Here is an 18,682-nt window from a genome sequence, read left to right as displayed (position 1 = left end):
TGGGCGAAAAACTGCCTGTCTGACTACCTACCCTTCCCACATCCTGAATCCCAAAATTGGCCACTTGCTTCTATTTTTTTCCTATTCATTATCTCCCCATCTCTCATCCTCCTTGCACTTAAAAGCTTTTCATGTGAAAGGAAGGAATACACACATCTTTAAGGTCCATATGATAGATAAGGTATAAAGAATTACATGTACCTGATTGTTGTAATTTAAAAATAAGGAACCATTTAGGCTAAAACAATAAATATTTAACAGTAAAATATCAAGTGTCTGAGAGCTGATTGGAAAACTATTTTGGGGGCTGAGTTGTGTGTTAATGTGCATGTATAGGCAGTGGCCTGGGCATCTCAGAACTGTGCCATGAAGGTGAGCACGTTTTGAAGCTGTGCCTCACAGCATGCATTAGTTTCTGGGCATTGACTGTTGCTTGGGAAAATTGGGGAAACGCTAATACTTCTTTGGAGCAGTCAAAATCTAATGCTCAGGGCTCCATCCACAGAATACTGGCATGACGTGACCACGAGCCCACTCACCAAAAGTGCCTGTACCTGAGGGGATGGGTGTTCCAAGCAGGGGAAAATGAGGCAGAGAATGTGCATTCACTCCACTCACAGACCATGTTATCTTTTTCCTCCTAGGGGATCATCTCTGCATCCTTAAGTAACTTCCCAGTCATCAAATCAGTCTTTATTAAATTTTCATATGCACTTAGTTTTCGATTCAATTTGAAATGTGCTCCGAGGAGCATCATATGGACTAAATAATTAGCTAAAGAGAAATGGTACAGCATAGATTTTAGAGAATGGCACAGAACAGTGCCTCTCAAATACCACCACCAGTAACTGAGGGTTTTAATGTAACATGAAGATGTGTACTTTTATTTTGAAATATTTATTTATGTTTGTATTTACAGGAAAAATTGCTTATCAGACCAGTAGTTTTGGGGATATTTTTGCTGAGAACAAAGCTAAAATGGGTATTTAGGGTTTTTAAAAAGTCTGTTAATTTTAAAAAACTATTAAAGAAGTAATAAATAACGCAAGGATAATGCAAGAATCTTGAAGGTTGTGCTCAAGTAGCTGAAGTTTAAGAAACACTGCCAAGTCCAGGAAAGCATTACTGCATCTCAATAGCCCTGGATTGACTCTTGTTCTGCAAAGGACGTGCTATATGACGCTGGACAAGTTGAAACCACTCTGAGCCTCAGTTGACTCAAATAGAATGGTGATATTGAAGGAGATTGCCAAAGATTGCCTCCAATGGGAGCATGTGATGATTCCATTGATACTACAGGTTACCTTCTGCGTCTAGTGAGGTGAAAATGGGGAGATGATGTCAATCGTGATACCATGCCTGGAGACACCATATACATAAGCATTGAGTTGGCTCCTCATCACCCTGAAGCAGTGAGGTATGGAGAAAAGTCTGCCACTTACTGTGTCCTCTGGGCCTTAATCAAGTCACCTACCCTCTTTGAGCCCATTTCTCTACTTTTTTTTTTTTAAATTATGTTTTTAATTGACAAATAAAAATCATATATATTTATTGTAAACAACCTGTTTTAAAATGTGTATACATTGTGGAATGGCTTAGTCAAGCTATAATTAACATATGCATTACCTCATAGAATTATCATTTTTTGGAGATGAGAACATTTAAAATTTATTCTCAGTGATTTTTGCACAAATACAATACATTGTTAGTAATTATAGTTACCATGTTGTACAATAGATCCTTGTATTCTTTCTATAGTACTGAAATTTTATATCCTTTGACCAACATCTCCCCAACCCCTCCTAACTCCAAAGTGCCTGGTGACCATGATTCTACTCTCTGCTTCATGAGTTCAAGTTTTGAAGATTCTGCATATAAATGAGATAATGTAATATTTGTCTTTCTGTGCCCCCAGTTTTACCATTCGTGTGAGAGAGTAATATCTATTCAGTCTATGCAGTTTTATTGGACAGCTCAAATGCAGTGTATGTGAAATAAAAAATTTTAACATAAGTAAATGTTTATAAGATAAACAAAAATTTTGTTCTTCGCCCCTCCTGTAACTTTCTTTGTCATCATTTCATCATTTTTAAATATAGTGTTATTGTATGTATAGCTATATTATGATCAGGCAGAATGTTTTAAAAAGTTAACAGGTAGGGGCCAGGTGCTATGGCTCACGCCTGTAATCCCAGCACTTTAGGAGGCCAAGGCGGGTAGATCACGAGGTCAGGAGTTCGAGACCAGCCTAGCCAACATGATGAAACCCCATCTCTTCTAAAGATACAAAAAATTAACTGGGCATGGTGGCAATCACCTGTAATCCCAGTTGCTCAGGAGGCTGAGGCAGGAGAATCGCTTGAACCTGGGAGGCGGAGGTTGCAATGAGCAGAGATCATGCCATTGCACTCCAGCCTGGGTGACAGGGTGAGACTCTGTCTCAAAAAAAATAAAAAGTTAGTAGGTTAAATTCAATTCAGTCACTATTGATAGTTTTTAAAATCTCAGATAATATTTAATGTTGAAGAAGGAATTAGGAATTGGCTCATGAATAAAACAGAAAACCATCACCTACCAGTGACTTCAAAAACTTATTTTAGTTAAAAGTTTTAACCACCTCCTCTTCTAAACCTGCAAGTGGGAGATGAGCTAGAAATAAATTATTTACCAATTCCACCGAACTCTGCTTTTCTTGAGACTTCTTTCCATTAGCCCAGCATTCCCAACTGTATACACAACCTCAGATGACAGCTGGCACGTACCTTCTTCCCCCTAGGACATCCAGGTTACACTTTCAGATTACTGCCTGTTGGATTCAAATTATAGTTGTTTCTGCTCTTAAGAATTCTTGTTACCAAGCTTGCCTATTTGATCGTCTAGTTGACTAGGAGATAAATATTTCTAGAAGATGACACACAAAGAACTTGCAACTTCTAAATAGGGAGAACACAGAAGAGAAAGTCGAATCACCCAATATAAAGTATAGAGTCATTCTGTGCCAGGGCAAGCAAACCCGCAGTCTGGAGTCATCCCTGAATTTATATTATATTGTAAAAATGGATGCTCAAAAAGGTGGTAAAGTGGGCAATATATGTATTTTTAGACCAATCTTAAGCAAAAATTGGGTTTCTAAATAAGTAAGCTTAAGTCTTTTAGCATATTCACTTATGTAAACCATCTCATTTCCTTATGCCAAATAGATTAGACTCATCACCCTCTCATCTGAACATTTCAGTACAGTGCAATTTGTCCTCCATCTAAAATGTTCAATTTGATATCTTTTTGTAAGTCAGGGAACTGGAATAATAAGCCTTCTTCTAGGTAATTTGCCAAGCTATCTTCTCCTTCCTGACTCAGAGTAAATCTGCAGGTAAATGATTTTGGTCAACCGAATTAAATTACTCATCTGGTCCCGGAGCTACTAAAGGCCGGAGGAGTAGGAGGCAGGTCTTCAGACTCCAGGGGCTGTGTTTTCCCCACCACATCATGTAGTTTCTTGTCAGTCAGCTTTGGGCTGCCGCGTTGCCCAGCTCACTTGCCTGTTCAGCAGATGCGGCTGCTGATACTTAACACTTCAAACCATTTTCATAGCCCCTGTAGCACCTACTGTTCTCTTCACCTTGAGTTTTATAAGAGCAAGAACATAACCACTCAGCTTCCCTTCCAAACCCACTGTCACACTCCTGACACCTGTTTCCTGTTAAAAGACATGAGAAATGTCTGTACTCATGCAGCAAGTTCAGTCACAATCACCACTGTTTCTAAAGTAAACATTTATTGAAAAGTTTCTTGTCAGAGACATTTGATCAGGGAAAGAGGTTATTCACCATTGTATCCACTTCTGTAAGTCCAAAGAATGTAAAGAAAGCTTGACTAGTGCTGGGTCCCATGTGACAAATGTGTTTTACTGTTTTTTCCTGTGAATGGCACCACTTCTCCTGGGGAATCACTGATGCTGAGGCGACACCACCAGTTGGGTTCTCTACCTTCCTCCTTACTTGTGATGCTCTTTCCTGGAAGTCATATGTGGCAGAGATTTTAGTACTTTTCAGTTCTGAGAATTTTCCCTGGGGCTTTCATCGCCCTCTATTCTCTGGGTCCGAAGCTGCTTGTATTTCCATCTACCTTTTCGTACTCTCCATAGCCACTGGGATTTCCTGGCTTCCAGTTACCCATTTCCTCCCTACTCTGTTATCAACCATCTCCTGTCATTTTACTGCCCCTACCCCTCACCTAAATTATTCCCTCTGACCTTTCCCCTTTCTCCTTCCTCCACAAACTGCTTCAAAGATCCTTTCCCAATAGGTTCCTATTAAACAACAAACTGCCTCCTCCTTTTACCAAATAAACTGCTTTCAATAAGGCTCTCCCAGCCCCCTAAACAAATAACATCTCATAATCTATCTCACTCCAAAACATTGTTTTTCATAACCTTCAACAATTGGCTCTTTCTCCTTGAAGAAATAAACTCAGTGACCCTTCTTATTTGGGCACTGAGCTACCTCATTGAAACTATAAAATAAACACAAACACACACACACACATATGCACACACACAACCTCCCAAACGCAGATAATCTAATACAATCTTTTGCTTTCCCTTTCTCAGAGAAGGAAAACTTTCATGCAGTATGTAAGTACCCACTTGTGTCTTTTCGAAGACCTTTTTCCCCAGTGAAACAAGCCAAGGAGAAATACAGTAAAGCATTCCAAGGCCAAACACATTCTACTGTTTATTACACATATTACATTCTTAAATAAAAATGCGTCACATAACATTTTTTGCATAGATATCTTACAATATACCAATTTAAAAAAGAATTATGAAACAGACCAGTAACAAAAATAAATTTTTTCTTCATTAATAATTTTGTAACATTAACATACCACCATCATATAATACAAATAATAGTTTTAAATCTTAAGACTTTTGTACAGCAAAAAAACTTGACAAAGTAATATATTTATATATATATATATAAAAAGCTTAAAAAAAATAAAATGTCAAAAAAAGGCATAACCGAGGGCTATAAGACTGGGTACTTCTGTGATATATTATAAATACCAGAGAAGGCCTGAGAGAATGTGACGGGGGGAGGCGGGGAAGGGGAGGGGGCTGGGAGTAGGTCTCTCCAAACACACTTGTTAGACACATCTGGCAAAAAGAAAATGTATAGTGCAAAAATAAATTTTTTCAAGCAACTGTTAAGAGGATAATAGAGATTTGAAAGAAAAGTTTCGGTGGCTGGGAAGTTGTGTGGGTGGGAGTAGGAAGTGGGAGAAGGAGCTTGAAGAGGGGGAGGTTGTGGAAAGAAAGGGGAGGCTTCAAAAACATTAGACATTTATTTTTGCCTCTGTGTTAGCAAGGAGATCTTGGCCATAACAGGTGTATTTTTCCTCCCTGGAATGAAGCAGAAGTGAAAGATAAGGAAATTAAACTAAGTCTGGGTTTAGATAGGAAATGCATGCTGGGAAGAAAATCAAAAAGGTTGAGAACCAGCCAATAAGCCCCAAAGCCTTCAGGACCTAGGTTTGCAGAAATCATTCTGCCTCCAGTCCAAAGGCCTAGGTTTAAAATGTCCCCTCTGCCCACCCCCAACCCCTCCCCACTATATGGAACTCCCAGTGTGGTTTCGATATACTGGCAATTATAAGCATCCATCCCCCCCAAAAGATATTAGGCACTGGTGGCTACTCCTCCGAAACGTCAGTAGCCTGTTTTCCTTCCGTGAAGGTACGACAGGTACATATGCACATGTCTAGGTGCGAGCATATATACCACCCTCATTATGCTGACGTGGGGTCCATCTTATGGCAGTAGACAGAAGCTGGACTCACAGCAAGTTACGATTCCAAAGCTCACAGTTGAAAAAAAAATTGTATAAACAGTCCCCAACAAAGAACATATCAACCTTCCCTCATGACCACTGAGAGGGAGCCCTGTTTAAGAATATCATGTTTGGGATATTTGTGACGTGATGGCCAGGATTTCTCTCTCTGTTTTTGACACCTGTTTCCCGAGGACTTTTATGTTAAATGCAAAACACCTGAAGAATACAGTACTATATTGGAAGGATGCACATAAGAAAGTTAATTGCAGCTTTATTTTTCCCTTTTCTGGGATCTATTAGGAACCAACAGAGGAGATTTAAGAGTGTTAAAAGCAAGAAAAAACCCTGAAGCCTCAGGCAGTTCGTCATGGGATGTCACGTTATTTACAAGAAGTTTTTGCTTTCTTTCACACATTTCTGTTGTTCCATCTCAAGTATTCCCAAAGATCCTCATTGAGGAAATTAGGCCATCAAAGAGACACTAATGTATACTCAGGATAGGCCCTCAAGTTTTCAAACTGAGATATCACCATGTTTACCGAAATTTAATCCAGACACCCAGAATTTGAGTTCTCTCCTACCCCCCAACTCTTGCGCGTGGCAGGTGGCCACTTCTCGAAAATGCAAAGGAAAGCTTCCAGGAGTAAATTTCAATCAGGTTCTACTTACTGAATGTTCATTTTGACAATGTTCTGGATGCAAAATTGCAGCCAGAAATGCTGGCCCTCATAAGATTTCAAAAAAATTATAATGAAGTAAAAAATGAACCTGATTTTTGTAGTTAAATGTGTTGCATCTTTATCTTACTTTGCCTACCTTCTTCCTGCTCCTAAAAGCAACTCATGTAAAAGAGAAGACAAAAGCACTTCCTGCTATATTTAACATTTTATAAAGTGACTTCCATAAAGGAAATCATTTTGAACCATCAAAACTAGTAGTCACTGGGGTTTGTTCTTGCAACTTGAGTTTATTTCTTTTGGCTTTGCCGTAAAATGCAGGAACGAAGGCAAGAGGCAGTGTTCCGAATGCACTGGAAGAGCCATCCGAAAGCCCATTTCTTTCCCCTTTGATGCAAATAGACATGGATAATCTGGAAAGCTTATCCCAAACAAAAGTCCTTATAAAATCTTCTCTGAAGCCAGAGAAGATTTTTTTTTAAAACTAGGATTCGGTTCTGCTAATCAGGCATGAGGTTGGCTGTCCTTTTACCCTGTTATCATCAGGCAATCAAAGATGTATAAAGGGCACAAGAGGTGCAGGTGGAGAGGAGATGGCGTCGACAGAAGAGGGTATTTGAAGGGCTTCGCAAGGGAAAGCACACAGAGAGGAGGAAATGGTCAGCATGAAGTTCATTTTGGGGTCTCCAATATTTTTACAAAAATGCAGCTTTGTCATGGAATCCAAACATCTCTTTTTCTGGACATAATACTCATCACCACCAGGCATTGAGCTAAGCCATTAACCACGAGAGGGGCAGGAGGCCAGTAGCTAGGAGCAGCATTATAATTTCACGTTTCCATGTCTATGACTTACAGTCAGGTGGAAGGAGAAAGAAGTATAATTTGAAATTTAAAAAAAAAATTGTCAGTGGCTTAGAAACTCTTTTTCTACATGTCCAACTCTGAACCCTGGATAAAAGCATGCTTGTTAGGACACCACCAGAAACACCAGGCCGGGATTTTACTTTCAAATTTGGGATCCCCTGGAACGTTAGGAGGTAACAACTAAAATGAGAAAGGGGTTTAATGTGTTTCAAATGTCCATTAATGCACTGTTTTAAATAACCAGTCCTCTTGGGAGCAAAATGTCTTCAGGTTATTTCTTGGAAAACTTGGTAGCTCTAGAGGCTCTTAGCAACCATCTCTGCCATTTCAGAGGTGATGGACATTTTATTACAAATCCATTTCCAACATGATCAGGACTGGTGATCATTCACAGGTGTCAACTGGGCTAAAGAAGAACAGTTTCAAAGCCATCTACTTAGCACCCACCAAATTCTTAGGCCAATTCTCACAGTCAACAAATGACTCTGAAGCAAGCAAGCACCACCACTGAGTTTCAATGCACCCTGCTCCAAGAAAAGTCAGGAGCAGATTACAAAGGACCTCACTGATACAAAAGAGAGAAATTACTGAACATTTCAGACACTGATGAGGACCAAAGGGCCTTTGTCTGCCACATTCAAATGAGACCACAGATGACAATAGGGAGCAAACAAGCAATGATTACTCTTTTGCATTTTTTAAACTTTCTTTTTAATAGAGCCTTGCATTGGTCAGTTTGAAAATTAAATTAAGTATTATAAACCCTTAATAATAGCATTTTGAGAGGCAAGAGCAGCTCCAGCTGGGGAGAGAACATTTGCAAATCGTGGCGGCCACAGCTTAATGCCATCCCTGGCGTGTGCGTGCATTCATGCTGGAGGCTGCTACACAAAGGAAAAGAAAGGAACCAACAGAATTCAGGGTGTCTAAAGTTTCATCTAGTGCACTGACTGGAGGCGCTACAGTTTAATACAGCTGAGGTTCAAGGTCCCTCATACATCCTTCATCCAGGAAGGATGCACCACACATTCAAATATAATCCCATGGTACGCCCTGATGGACTGGCCACAAAATGCACTCAAATGCAAGAGAGAACTACGAGATTGTCAGCAAGCAGTGCTCCAGAAATTGTTTTTAAGTCATGTCTAGTTTTAAATCTTTGGAATAAAACTGATTTTTTTTTAATACCCTCCAACTAACATACATTTAATTGCCTCCGGCAAATGGACAGATTTTGCGCGCGTGTGTGTGTGTGTGTGTGTGTGTGTGTGTGTTAAGGGTGTTTTTTTCTTTTATTTTCTTTTTTTTGTTTTGTTTTGTATTTTTTGTTTTTTTGTTTTTGTTTTTTTTTTTGGTCTAAATAGAAAAAAGGAAAAGGAGAAAGAAAATAGGGCCAGACCTCGAAATGCCTCAAGTGTCCAATTGGCAGCTACAGCATTTGTGAGGAGGTTCCTTTGCCCTCAGACGAGTAGTTTCAATATTTCATTGAAAACAAAGTTCCAGAAAGCTGAATACCCAGATCTTGAAGGTTGCTGTCTGTATGTGTTTGTGTTTCTTATATTATTATTTCCTTTTGACTTCAGTTTTGCATCCCAAATATGTATGGGGTGGCATTTTAACAGTCAATGAGTCAAACAGTCAAAGGAGGACAGGAGGGGAGCCAGCTGGTAGGAGGGAGCAGCAACCGTGTGTGGACCAAGCGCCATTTTTGTTTTATAGACGTGTCTTGAAGGGATGGTCCCAGAATATACAAAATATACAATCTGTCCTAATAACCACCCCGCTTGCTTGCATAGGCCATTTGATGGTCCTAAAGGCAGTCTTTGGAGTTGAGGCCAGTGCCAGCTAGCTAGGAATGCGGGTAGAGACCAGTATTGGATGTGTGTGTGTGGTATGACAAGTAAGGACTATAGACTCCTTTGGAGTCAGCTTGCAGAGTAAATGTGAGGCCTCTGTTAATCCTGGGGGTTCTAGGTCACAAGCCACGGGGGGCCTAGCCAAAAAAAAAGAAAGAAACAAACAAATGTGTCTCTCTCTCTCCTTTTAGACAGCCCATGAGAGAAACACCTCAACTTTTTCCTTAAGTGTCAACCCTTCACTCCCACAATGGCATTTTAAACTGTGTATTGTAACAAGTGGGGGATAGGAGCTCAGTGGGCATGAGACAGGAAGACAGGATGATGTTTTGTGAAGCCACTAGACTTGGGAGGCATCCTCAGTTTTCCCCACTCCTGGAAAGAGTGATATTTTTGGCTTTTTGTCAGGTCATAAACCAGAGTTAAATTAAATACGCAGCTGCCCTCTGAGACTAGCGACATCTATGCTGTAACTGGTTATGGGGTAGCAATGACACACAGCACAATGGTTGATCACTATGAGCTGAGGTCATCATGCCTCAAGGAGGATGAGAGAACTGTGATGTCCCATCTGACTGGCTGCTTCGAGAGCTGGACATCCAGGTGCCGAGAGAGTCCTGGAGAGCTTTAGTCCATGGAGAAAAGATAAAACATTTAAGCTTCCAAATAAGCTTTTCAAGTTTTCATTAGCAAAAACGGAGAGATTAAAAAGAAAAAATCTAGCACTGGCAATAAGATGAGGCTCAAGGGATATACTGTGATTTATCATCAAGGACTTTATTCTCTTGGCCACTTTGCAGTCATGCTAGAAGTTTCCAGAATCCCTAGTGCATATGGTGTGCAAGAGTCAAAAAGTGAGAAAAGAAAACTCCTCCCTTGAGAGTGAAGTCTACAGAAATGCAGGCCAGAAAGGTGTAAGGTGTTATTCCAGAGTCTGCCGCCGCTAAGGCCGTTGGGATCAACGCGAAAGATCTCAATAGTACTAAGAAGAACCAAAACCAATCAACAGTTCTGTGAGGAAGTCTGACGCACGGAATAGTAGGACTTTTCACACACAAAGGACAAATAAACCAAGAGTTAATTTTGGCTACCAAACTGCAATTTGGTTTTCTAGGTCATTTTCCCCCAACTATTTAAAAAGAAACATTAGTGCTACACATATGCAACTGTAAGATGCTGGATTCTCCTATCAAGTTGCACTGAGAAGCAAGTTAAATAAGCCCCTCGGACTGCTGTCCACCTGCAGAGACGTCATATCCATTTTCTTTGATTTCCATTGGCAACAGCGGGAAATAATTCCAATAGTGCTGAAGTAAGCAGCCAGTCTGCCTTGCTGAGTTCACCTGGTTTCCTTCTTATCTTCTTCCATCTGGCTAGGGCAAGGCATAAAGAATAGACGTATATATTTTAAATATAGTTGAGTGCATGACAGTGTATATGTGTGTTGGTCTGTGTGTGAGTGTGCGTATGTGTGTGTGTCTGTGTGTGTACAGAGGTTTATAAGTGAGAACTTTCTTCTGCGAGGTAATGAGTCCCCGCCTGAAGTCCAGCCCCCTGCCTCACGGCATTTCCTTTAGACACTGGCCGATGCCACAGCAACTCTGGCCTTTCGGTTTTTTAGATATGTCTCTTCATATGGAGGGCCAGATGGTCAGACCTGGAAAAACACCTAGGAGATATAAACAACAAGGGTATTAGAGAGCTCCCAGCAAACAGCTTGACTTGCATCACTCCTTAGGAAATAATTTCCCTTACTTCACACAGAGACAGTACACAGGTATTGAGAAATAGGGCTATGCGTTGGGAAGGTAAGTTTAAGGGGCAGAATGCTCGGGTTTAAATTCCATCTCTTCCAATAGCTGTGTGACTCTGAGCACATTAACCTCTCTGTACTTTAATTCCTCCTCAGTAGAGTGGGAATAATTACAGTGTTTCCCTCATAGGTGGGTTGTGAGGATTAAATGAGATGATAAATCTATGTAAGGTACTCAGATTACTGCCTGGCACATCGTAGGATCTCAGTGCATGTTAACTGTTACGATCATAATTGTGATAATTAAAGAAGAATGGGAAAGTGCTTTTGAAACCCGTGTCATGCTCGCATACTGTAAATACAATAAAGAATAATTAGTCTCTATCATCAAAGGGTGGAACTCTGAAATTTCAACACCCAGATTTCAATCCTAAGCTTTACAATGAAAGTCTAGAAATACCGCTTGTGATACTTATAGGCTTATAAGACACTCCATATTCAAGTCAAAAAAAAAAAAGAAATGAAGAGTGCTTACAGTTACTATGTTACGATATGTAGGCATTGAGCTAGGGATTTTCCCAATATCACGCCATCCTCAGCAACCCTCCATGGTGGGTATTCTCACCCTTTGTGTGTGGGTGTGTTGGGGGCAGTGAGGAGGGAGATGAAGGAAACTGAGGCTAAGGTGTTTCTTGGAGCCTAAGGCCCATAATTTAGTGCCTTCCTCATGTCAGAGTGGATCCAGTGGTCATCTTCTTTCCTGTTTCCTCTAACACCAGCTATCTGATATTCTCCTAGGTAGCAACCCTTCTGCATTCTCATCTGTGTGAGGCTGAAGTTGTGGCCACAGTACTCTGCTAAGCAACAGTCAGGTGACCTGAAAAGGCCAATGAGAGCCAGCCCTGGGACATCTACTGAAATATTATTGGAAGAGAGCAGCTCTCTTTCCAGTGTGATCCTGGAGTGACTGGTGTCTATATTGCCATTGTGGTAAAGAGTTGGCTTGAGAATGAAGTCCACAGAGAAAAAGGGGATCTGGGGAATAGAACGAGTTCTGATGATCATAACAGAGAAGCTGGCTCCAACCAAGCCTAAAGACAAATCTAATTCTGATCCTCTTAGTTACCTGAGCTCATAAATACCCTTGGAAGCTAACTGCAGTCTAAGTCAGGTTTCTGTATCTGTAACTAATAGTGTGGGTGTTTCTAAATCCCTGTAGGCTTCAATCTCAGGTTCTGAATGAAATCCCAGTGAAGTCAGCCTACATGACAGCGGTCATTCTTAGTTCTGAGTGTATGCTTTCTCCCCAGACCATTCCCCTGAAACTAGCTGCTTTCTTACCTGTGAGAAAGTTTACAGGCTCCATGAAGCCTGAGACACCCCTACAGCCCCAAAGCTCCTGTCAGAATGTTAGCAAGCTGCACTGTTCAGGTTAGTCGGGTTTCCTGTTTAGTGCAGGATTTCCCTATGTTTGTTCATTCTTAAAACAAACAAAAAATATCCACCCTTTCCCTTGACCTCAACATGCTCCATACCTCCTGTTTGTGTCCATTCCTTAAATAGGTACATGTGTAGGATAAAACTCCAAAGAAATGAAGTGAAATGGGACAAAGGTAAAACGAAAACCACATAAAAATGAAAAAAGTACAACAGAAAACATTCTAATCCAATAACATGCTGCATAGTAACAATTCCAGTTATATCCACTTACTTACTTCCCACCTTGACTTTGTATGAGGAAGATATTTAGATAATCCCTTAGAGATGCCTCTAAAGGGGGTTTGGTTTGCTATAAAACAGTGCCACTACATTTTCTTCAAAATTAGTACTCCATGTCACTGCTACACAGAAAAAGCAATATAGCCTGCAGGGAATTCAGCATCTAAATGGTATAACTCTGTTTTATCCTGAGGGTACAACTCAGTATTGCCCACTGCCTGTTCTCTTTCCCTCCCTCCCTCTCTTCCTCCCTGCCTTCCTTCTTCCTTCTTTTTCCCTCTTTCCCTCCTCCTTTTATCCCAACAACCTGGAGAAAGAAGATCCAAGTTGGGACATTCTGTTTGTAGGTATTTCTTTTTTAAATGAAACATCTTTATTAAGATTCCTATAAAGAAGGTACCATTCTTATTCCCACTACCAGATGAAATATTCATCAGAAAGAGGTCAAAGCAGGATTTGAACACAGGTAGTCTGATGCCAGAACCTACACTCTTACTCATATCTGCTTAGCCACATTAAGAAGAAGGGAGAGCTGGGCTGTCAATTTAAGGATCTTCTGGTAGACAGAATAATGCTCCCTCCAAAATGTCTACACTTCATGCCCAGATGCTGGGACTATATTTGGTTACATAATAAATAATTAAAGTTATGGATGGAATTAGTTTATGAATCAGCTGACACTAAATAGGGAGATTATTCTGGATTATCTGGGTGGGCTCAATGTCATCACAAGGGTTCTTAAAAGCGGGTGAGGGAACTGAAAGAAAGAACCAGAGAGATGTCAGCATGAGAAAAATTCAATAGTTTTAATGATGGAGGAATGGTGTCACCAGCAGAGGAATGTGGGCAGCTTCTAGAAGTTGGAAAAGGCAAGGAAATGGTACTCCCCTAGAGCCTCCAGAAAAAAATGCAGCTCTGCCAAAACCTTGAGTTTAGCCCAGTGAAACCTATGTTGGCCTTCTAGCCTACAGAACTGTAAGATGATAAACTTGAAAAGTAAATAAACATGATATAAATTTGTGGCAAGTGGTCAAGGTGGCAACTGGAAAATTAATCCTGAGATTAAGCTGGTCAGGCCTGAGTAGGAAGCACCTGTGAGAAAGCAACAACACAGGCGCCCAGAAGCCTGTCCAAGAGGAACGCAGGGCTTTGAGATGGCAAGGAGTGAAGAGAGCGCCTGGCAGTGGGAAACCCCTTTCCTTTCCTTTCTATATCTTAAGAACTCACGGGAAATTAGTATTCTTGATACAGAACTTTATTTGAAAAATCCACTCAGTAACGTATGTGCTTGGCTTTGTTTCTGCCTTTACCAATTACTGGGTATTTAATGATATAAGTATAAGCATCTCCCTTTATCCTTCAAATTCAGGGTAAAAAAAAGTGGAAAAAAGTAAACCAAATCTTTAACATGGTATGAAATGTAATTGCACCCCTACTGAATCAAATGAGCATCATTATTTGTTCAAATTCCAAAAGGAAAAAAAATACATGATGCTTAGGATTAGACCAGGTCCCTCACTATTGAGGTTTTAATTTAAATTCAATACCCCAGCAAGGAACTTAGTCATGATTAATGTATACTTATTAATTTACACTTACTGAATTCCACATAGGAACAGTAAAAGGTAATAGATAAACTTGGCATCTAGAAGCGCAGAATCAAATAATTTTAAGGGCAATATATCCCTAGAGGGTATTTATAACTATACAGCAGCCAGGTGACCTTAAATAAGAAGGTCCTTAATGATTGAAATTTGTGCATAATGGAGATCTAGTCAACCCCACAGTCATTTCTCTTGCTCATGAAAAAGGCACACAAGGCCTGGTATGGTGGCTCCTGCCTGTAATCCCAGCACTTTGGGAGGCTGAGGTGGGTGGATCACCTGAGGTCAGGAGTTCACAACCAGCCAGACCAACATGGCAAAACCCCATCTCTACTAAAAATACAAAATTAGCTGGGTGTGATGGGGGCACCTGTAATCCTAGCTTCTTGGGAGGCTGAGGCAGGAGAATTGCTGGAATCCAGGAGGCGGAGGTTGCAGTGAGCCAAGATTATGCCACTTCACTCCAGCCTGGGCGACAAAGCAAGACTCCATCTCAAAAGGAAGGAAGGGAGGAAGGGAGGGAAGGAAGCACACTAAAGTCACATGGGGATTAAGTCAACAGAAATCTAGGCGACCAAGGGGCTACGATCTGGGCTGGTATTTCTTACCACTTATAAGTGGGCTGACATGAAAATCAAAATGCACCCTCTAAACTGCCCAAGATCTGGAATGTACTACACTAGTAGCAGTCTCCCTGGATTATAACTGTGCTGATTCAGTCAATAGAATGAGAGCCTGCATGTTACCACTGCTGGAAACTGAGCCCTATTTACCACTATTAGCAGCCTCCCACTCTGTGGACTGCAAAACCACTTATCCCTCTAGCCACTGGTCACATCAGGGCTGCACTCTCCAGTCAGATGGTGAAGAAATGGCACTACTACTGTGCTGTCTTTCCAAACCCAAACCTGAAGCCAGAAGTCACAAAGCCCAGTGTCTGTAAGGCCAGGCAGATAAAGTAAGTGCTGTGGGCCAAGTATAAGAAACACAGCACTCTTGGACTATCTGTTTCAAATTCTGATAAGGCATAGATACAAAGAAGTATAGCTCTTCTTGTAAGCAGAAACAACAGAAAGTGGGACAATACTTGGCAACCAATGGCTTGCCTTTGAGTTGTGGAGCCATAGGGAGTGGTGGGAACAGTGGAAAAATAGTCATCACGTGGCTATGGCAAATAGGTAATGATTGCTCTTCAGCTCCAGTCAATTACAGCCACATGGGAATGTGAGCCCACTGTGGCCAAATCTGATTTTTCCAGACAACACCAGAAATACAAACTTTTTTGTGTGACATTTAACGATTTTAAATGTTGGCCAAAAAAAAAAAAAAAAAAAAACCAAACCAAAAACGTCATGAATTTTTTAAAAGTACCCTATAGGCAAAATAAAAGCATACGTTAGACTTGGTACATGCTTAAGGAAAGGAAGTCCAAACCCTGTTTAGCTTCTAAATAGGGCAGTGTGAGTGTTCAAATTTTAAGAGGCTAGGGGTGGTACACACATATATACTGTGGTATCAATAGGATGCAGTATCCTGCCAAGGGCTACAGATGCCCTCTGTTTCTCAAGGTAAACGTCTTCTAAGGAACGCCAACTCCCGGTCACTCCAGGCTTTCCTTTCATCTGCTTTGGGACCACTCCAATTCCCCATGCTGCCTCCTAGGCCTGACTATTCTTAGCACAATCACTGCAATTGAAACGCCAAGGTGCTGTCTGTCATGAGACACTAATGAGAATACAGCTCATTTCTGACATTGTCAAAAATGCACTGTTGGCCTGTGTCACAGGACGTTGATCTACTCAATCTCCCCCAAATACCATGTCGCAGAATTTGTACCATCTGCTCGGCAAGTTTCTAGCTCCAGAAACCATAGTGTATTTTGGTGAAGGAAACAAAGCAAAAGACTAACCAAACCACCCATCTCTGACATCTCTTTCAGTGAAATAACCAAGGGGTTTGGAATAGTTCTCCACATAAATCATATAAAAGACTGGATTAAATCCAAATATATCAACTGCTGGAAGGTTGTACATTTCTCAATAAGTCAGTTAATTTGAAGAGTGGAATCCTAAGTTTGGTAATTTCCCCATAAGAACTCTTTGTCCACATCCAAGAATTATGGCAACCCATAATGCTCACAATCTCCAAGTAATAGCCTCCATACCCTTCAGAGCTGGGCAACTTGTATGTGCATGCTACCATCACACTCTGACCACTCACAAGGAATTCATCTTGGTCCCAGTTGATAGAACAGAACCCTCTCCTTCAAAAGACTGTGGGCAGAAAGTCACCATCTGCAGCGCTTCTTTATTAGCTAGAGTGAGAGAGGCACAAAGCAGGAAAACTTGAGATGGAAATAGAAGGAAGATGGAGAATAAGGAGAAACTCTCCTGGAGCACACTCTGTAGAAGACAGTTGCTGATTCATGTAAACACAGGAGGACTTCTAGGTAATGGATGGAAATTAAACAATGACTTGTATTCTTGGGTAGCAGAACAGAGTTCCAAGGGAATGGGAGACAATAACTGCATGAAGTACACTTCCTCACCCCTGGCGTGGGAGGTTATCTCTGGGCTCCAGGAGGCATGGGGTCTTTATTTAGTATTTAGAGAATGAAGATAAGAGGAAAATAGCTTCTCCAGGAAGAAGAGAAAAAAAAAAAAGAAAGAAAAACATAACTGCTCCTTTATAAGCACTTTAAAAACAAAACTGCTCCTTTATAAGGAGTCTGGACACTCCTTCCCTATTCACCAAACAAACACTACTACAGAGGAAGGCCTGGTGAGGGGGAGGTGTGGGGTACAGGGACTGGGGGAGGCAGGATGCAAAAGCGATCACATTTCCTCCCAAGAAAAGCCAGGCCGCTGCTGCCATCCTGCAAGCTGGGGAACCCGGAGGCTTTCAGGGGCTTTTATCGTATTAGAAGCATTTTTCTCATCATAACTGAGACCTTTAGTATTGCATTAAAAAGATGGTTAATTTTCTTAAGCTTCCTTTTAAACACAGAAATAGGATTAGAAGGATAACACGCTCAGATGCAAGCCCGTTATTTGATTATGTCTAAACCTAATCCTGCCTTCACCTTGGCCTGCAGAGTCTCCAGTTTGGGGTTTATTGGTTGATAATGCCAGGGCTGTCAGATACTATTACTTGGGTAGTATCTGTTGCTACGTGCTCTTTCTCTATCAAATGCGGAAGGCTTAAAATTGAATTACAGGAGAACTTCTCAAAGCCTCGTCATTTTTTGCACCCTTTTACCTATTTTCAAGGAAGAAAGAAAGATCTGGGCCCCTAAAGACTAGGAACTCTCTTCAGTACAATGCATTTCCAATAATGCTTCAGAGACAAGCCTTAGAGTTATAGGAACCCTAACCTTCCTTCCCTTAAGCAAGCTTTCTACTCTTTCTCATTACTAAAGATGAGGGAAAGTGGTATTGACGTTGATACAAAGATCAGACGTCCCTACAGGTGACCATTCTCTATCTCACCCATTTTCATATTATACTGAAGTCATCTGTCACAACTTGTTGATACCCAATGACTAACACCACTCCTGGCTCAATAGTGTTCAGTAAATGCTTGTGTAACTGAACCAAGAATTCACACTACCTCTTGATTTCATGCAAGAGGGCACCCCCTCTTCTTCCCATGCAGAAGTCAAAGGCATTCCCAGGTCCAAGTGCCTGTGAGTCAGAGCTGATCATCCGAGCACACAGGTGCAGCTCATCCTCCAACCCACTTCCCCATCTCTCCTCCCCAGCCCATCAGCTTCTACTTCTCTTTACCTGTCGCAGTGGTTGCATTTGAAGGGCTTTGCACCTGTGTGTTTCCTATAGTGCCTCGTGAGCTCATCGCTTCGTGCAAAACGCCACTCGCATCCCTCCCATGAGCACTTGTAAGGCTTCTCACCTGCAAAAAGAGATGGAAGGACCGTGGTCAGCAGCAGGAACAAAAGGGACTCACACCTGACCAGCCTGTGCTGCCTGCTGGTCAGGCTTGGGAAAGTGCTGTTTAAATCATTCCTGAAAGACTAGATTTCCTAACTTAGTACACCACTGTTTTTTTTTTTTTTCCCAAGTCTCCTGGTGTTTTGTTTTTTGTTTTCTTTTTTGTTAACCTTCAAAAGTGGTTTCACCAGATCCTCAAATCTGGAGCTGTCATTTCAGTTCCCAGAGTCAGAGCATTTCCTTTGACTGGTGAAGGATCAATTTTTATTTATTTTCTATTCCCCGGAGCACTTTCACCCCCACAGTCCAGGCAGAAAGGAAATGTGCTATTTTCATCTGAACCACAAATGCTTCTAATTCTATTTTTCTCCAGAACCTACAGTCATTTGCCATTTCAGGCTTTTTAGTCTTCTACCTCCCCTTCCCTC

General features: G+C 41.2%; 1 protein-coding gene across 9 annotated transcripts in view; it reads right to left on the bottom strand.

The window, feature by feature from the left end:
- Positions 1-4,707: 4,707 nt before the first annotated feature.
- The window catches only part of KLF7 (KLF transcription factor 7), a 482,827-nt gene continuing 468,852 nt past the window's right edge, over positions 4,708-18,682 (bottom strand). For all 9 annotated transcript variants that reach the window (XM_064373105.1, XM_012446042.2, XM_012446043.2 and 6 more), the window contains 2 exons: positions 18,093-18,216; positions 4,708-10,900 (listed from right to left, as the gene is read on the bottom strand). In XM_064373105.1, the coding sequence (XP_064229175.1) occupies positions 10,849-10,900; positions 18,093-18,216 (176 nt within the window). In that variant the 3' untranslated portion in view covers positions 4,708-10,848. The remainder of the gene's footprint in view (positions 10,901-18,092; positions 18,217-18,682) is intronic.

The sequence above is a fragment of the Aotus nancymaae genome, unplaced genomic scaffold (genome assembly GCF_030222135.1).
Source record: "Aotus nancymaae isolate 86718 unplaced genomic scaffold, 86718_ANA_hifiasm-v0.15.2.pri h1tg000008l, whole genome shotgun sequence".
NCBI classification, from domain to species: Eukaryota; Metazoa; Chordata; class Mammalia; order Primates; family Aotidae; genus Aotus; species Aotus nancymaae.
This window is presented reverse-complemented; position numbering and strand designations above follow the sequence as displayed.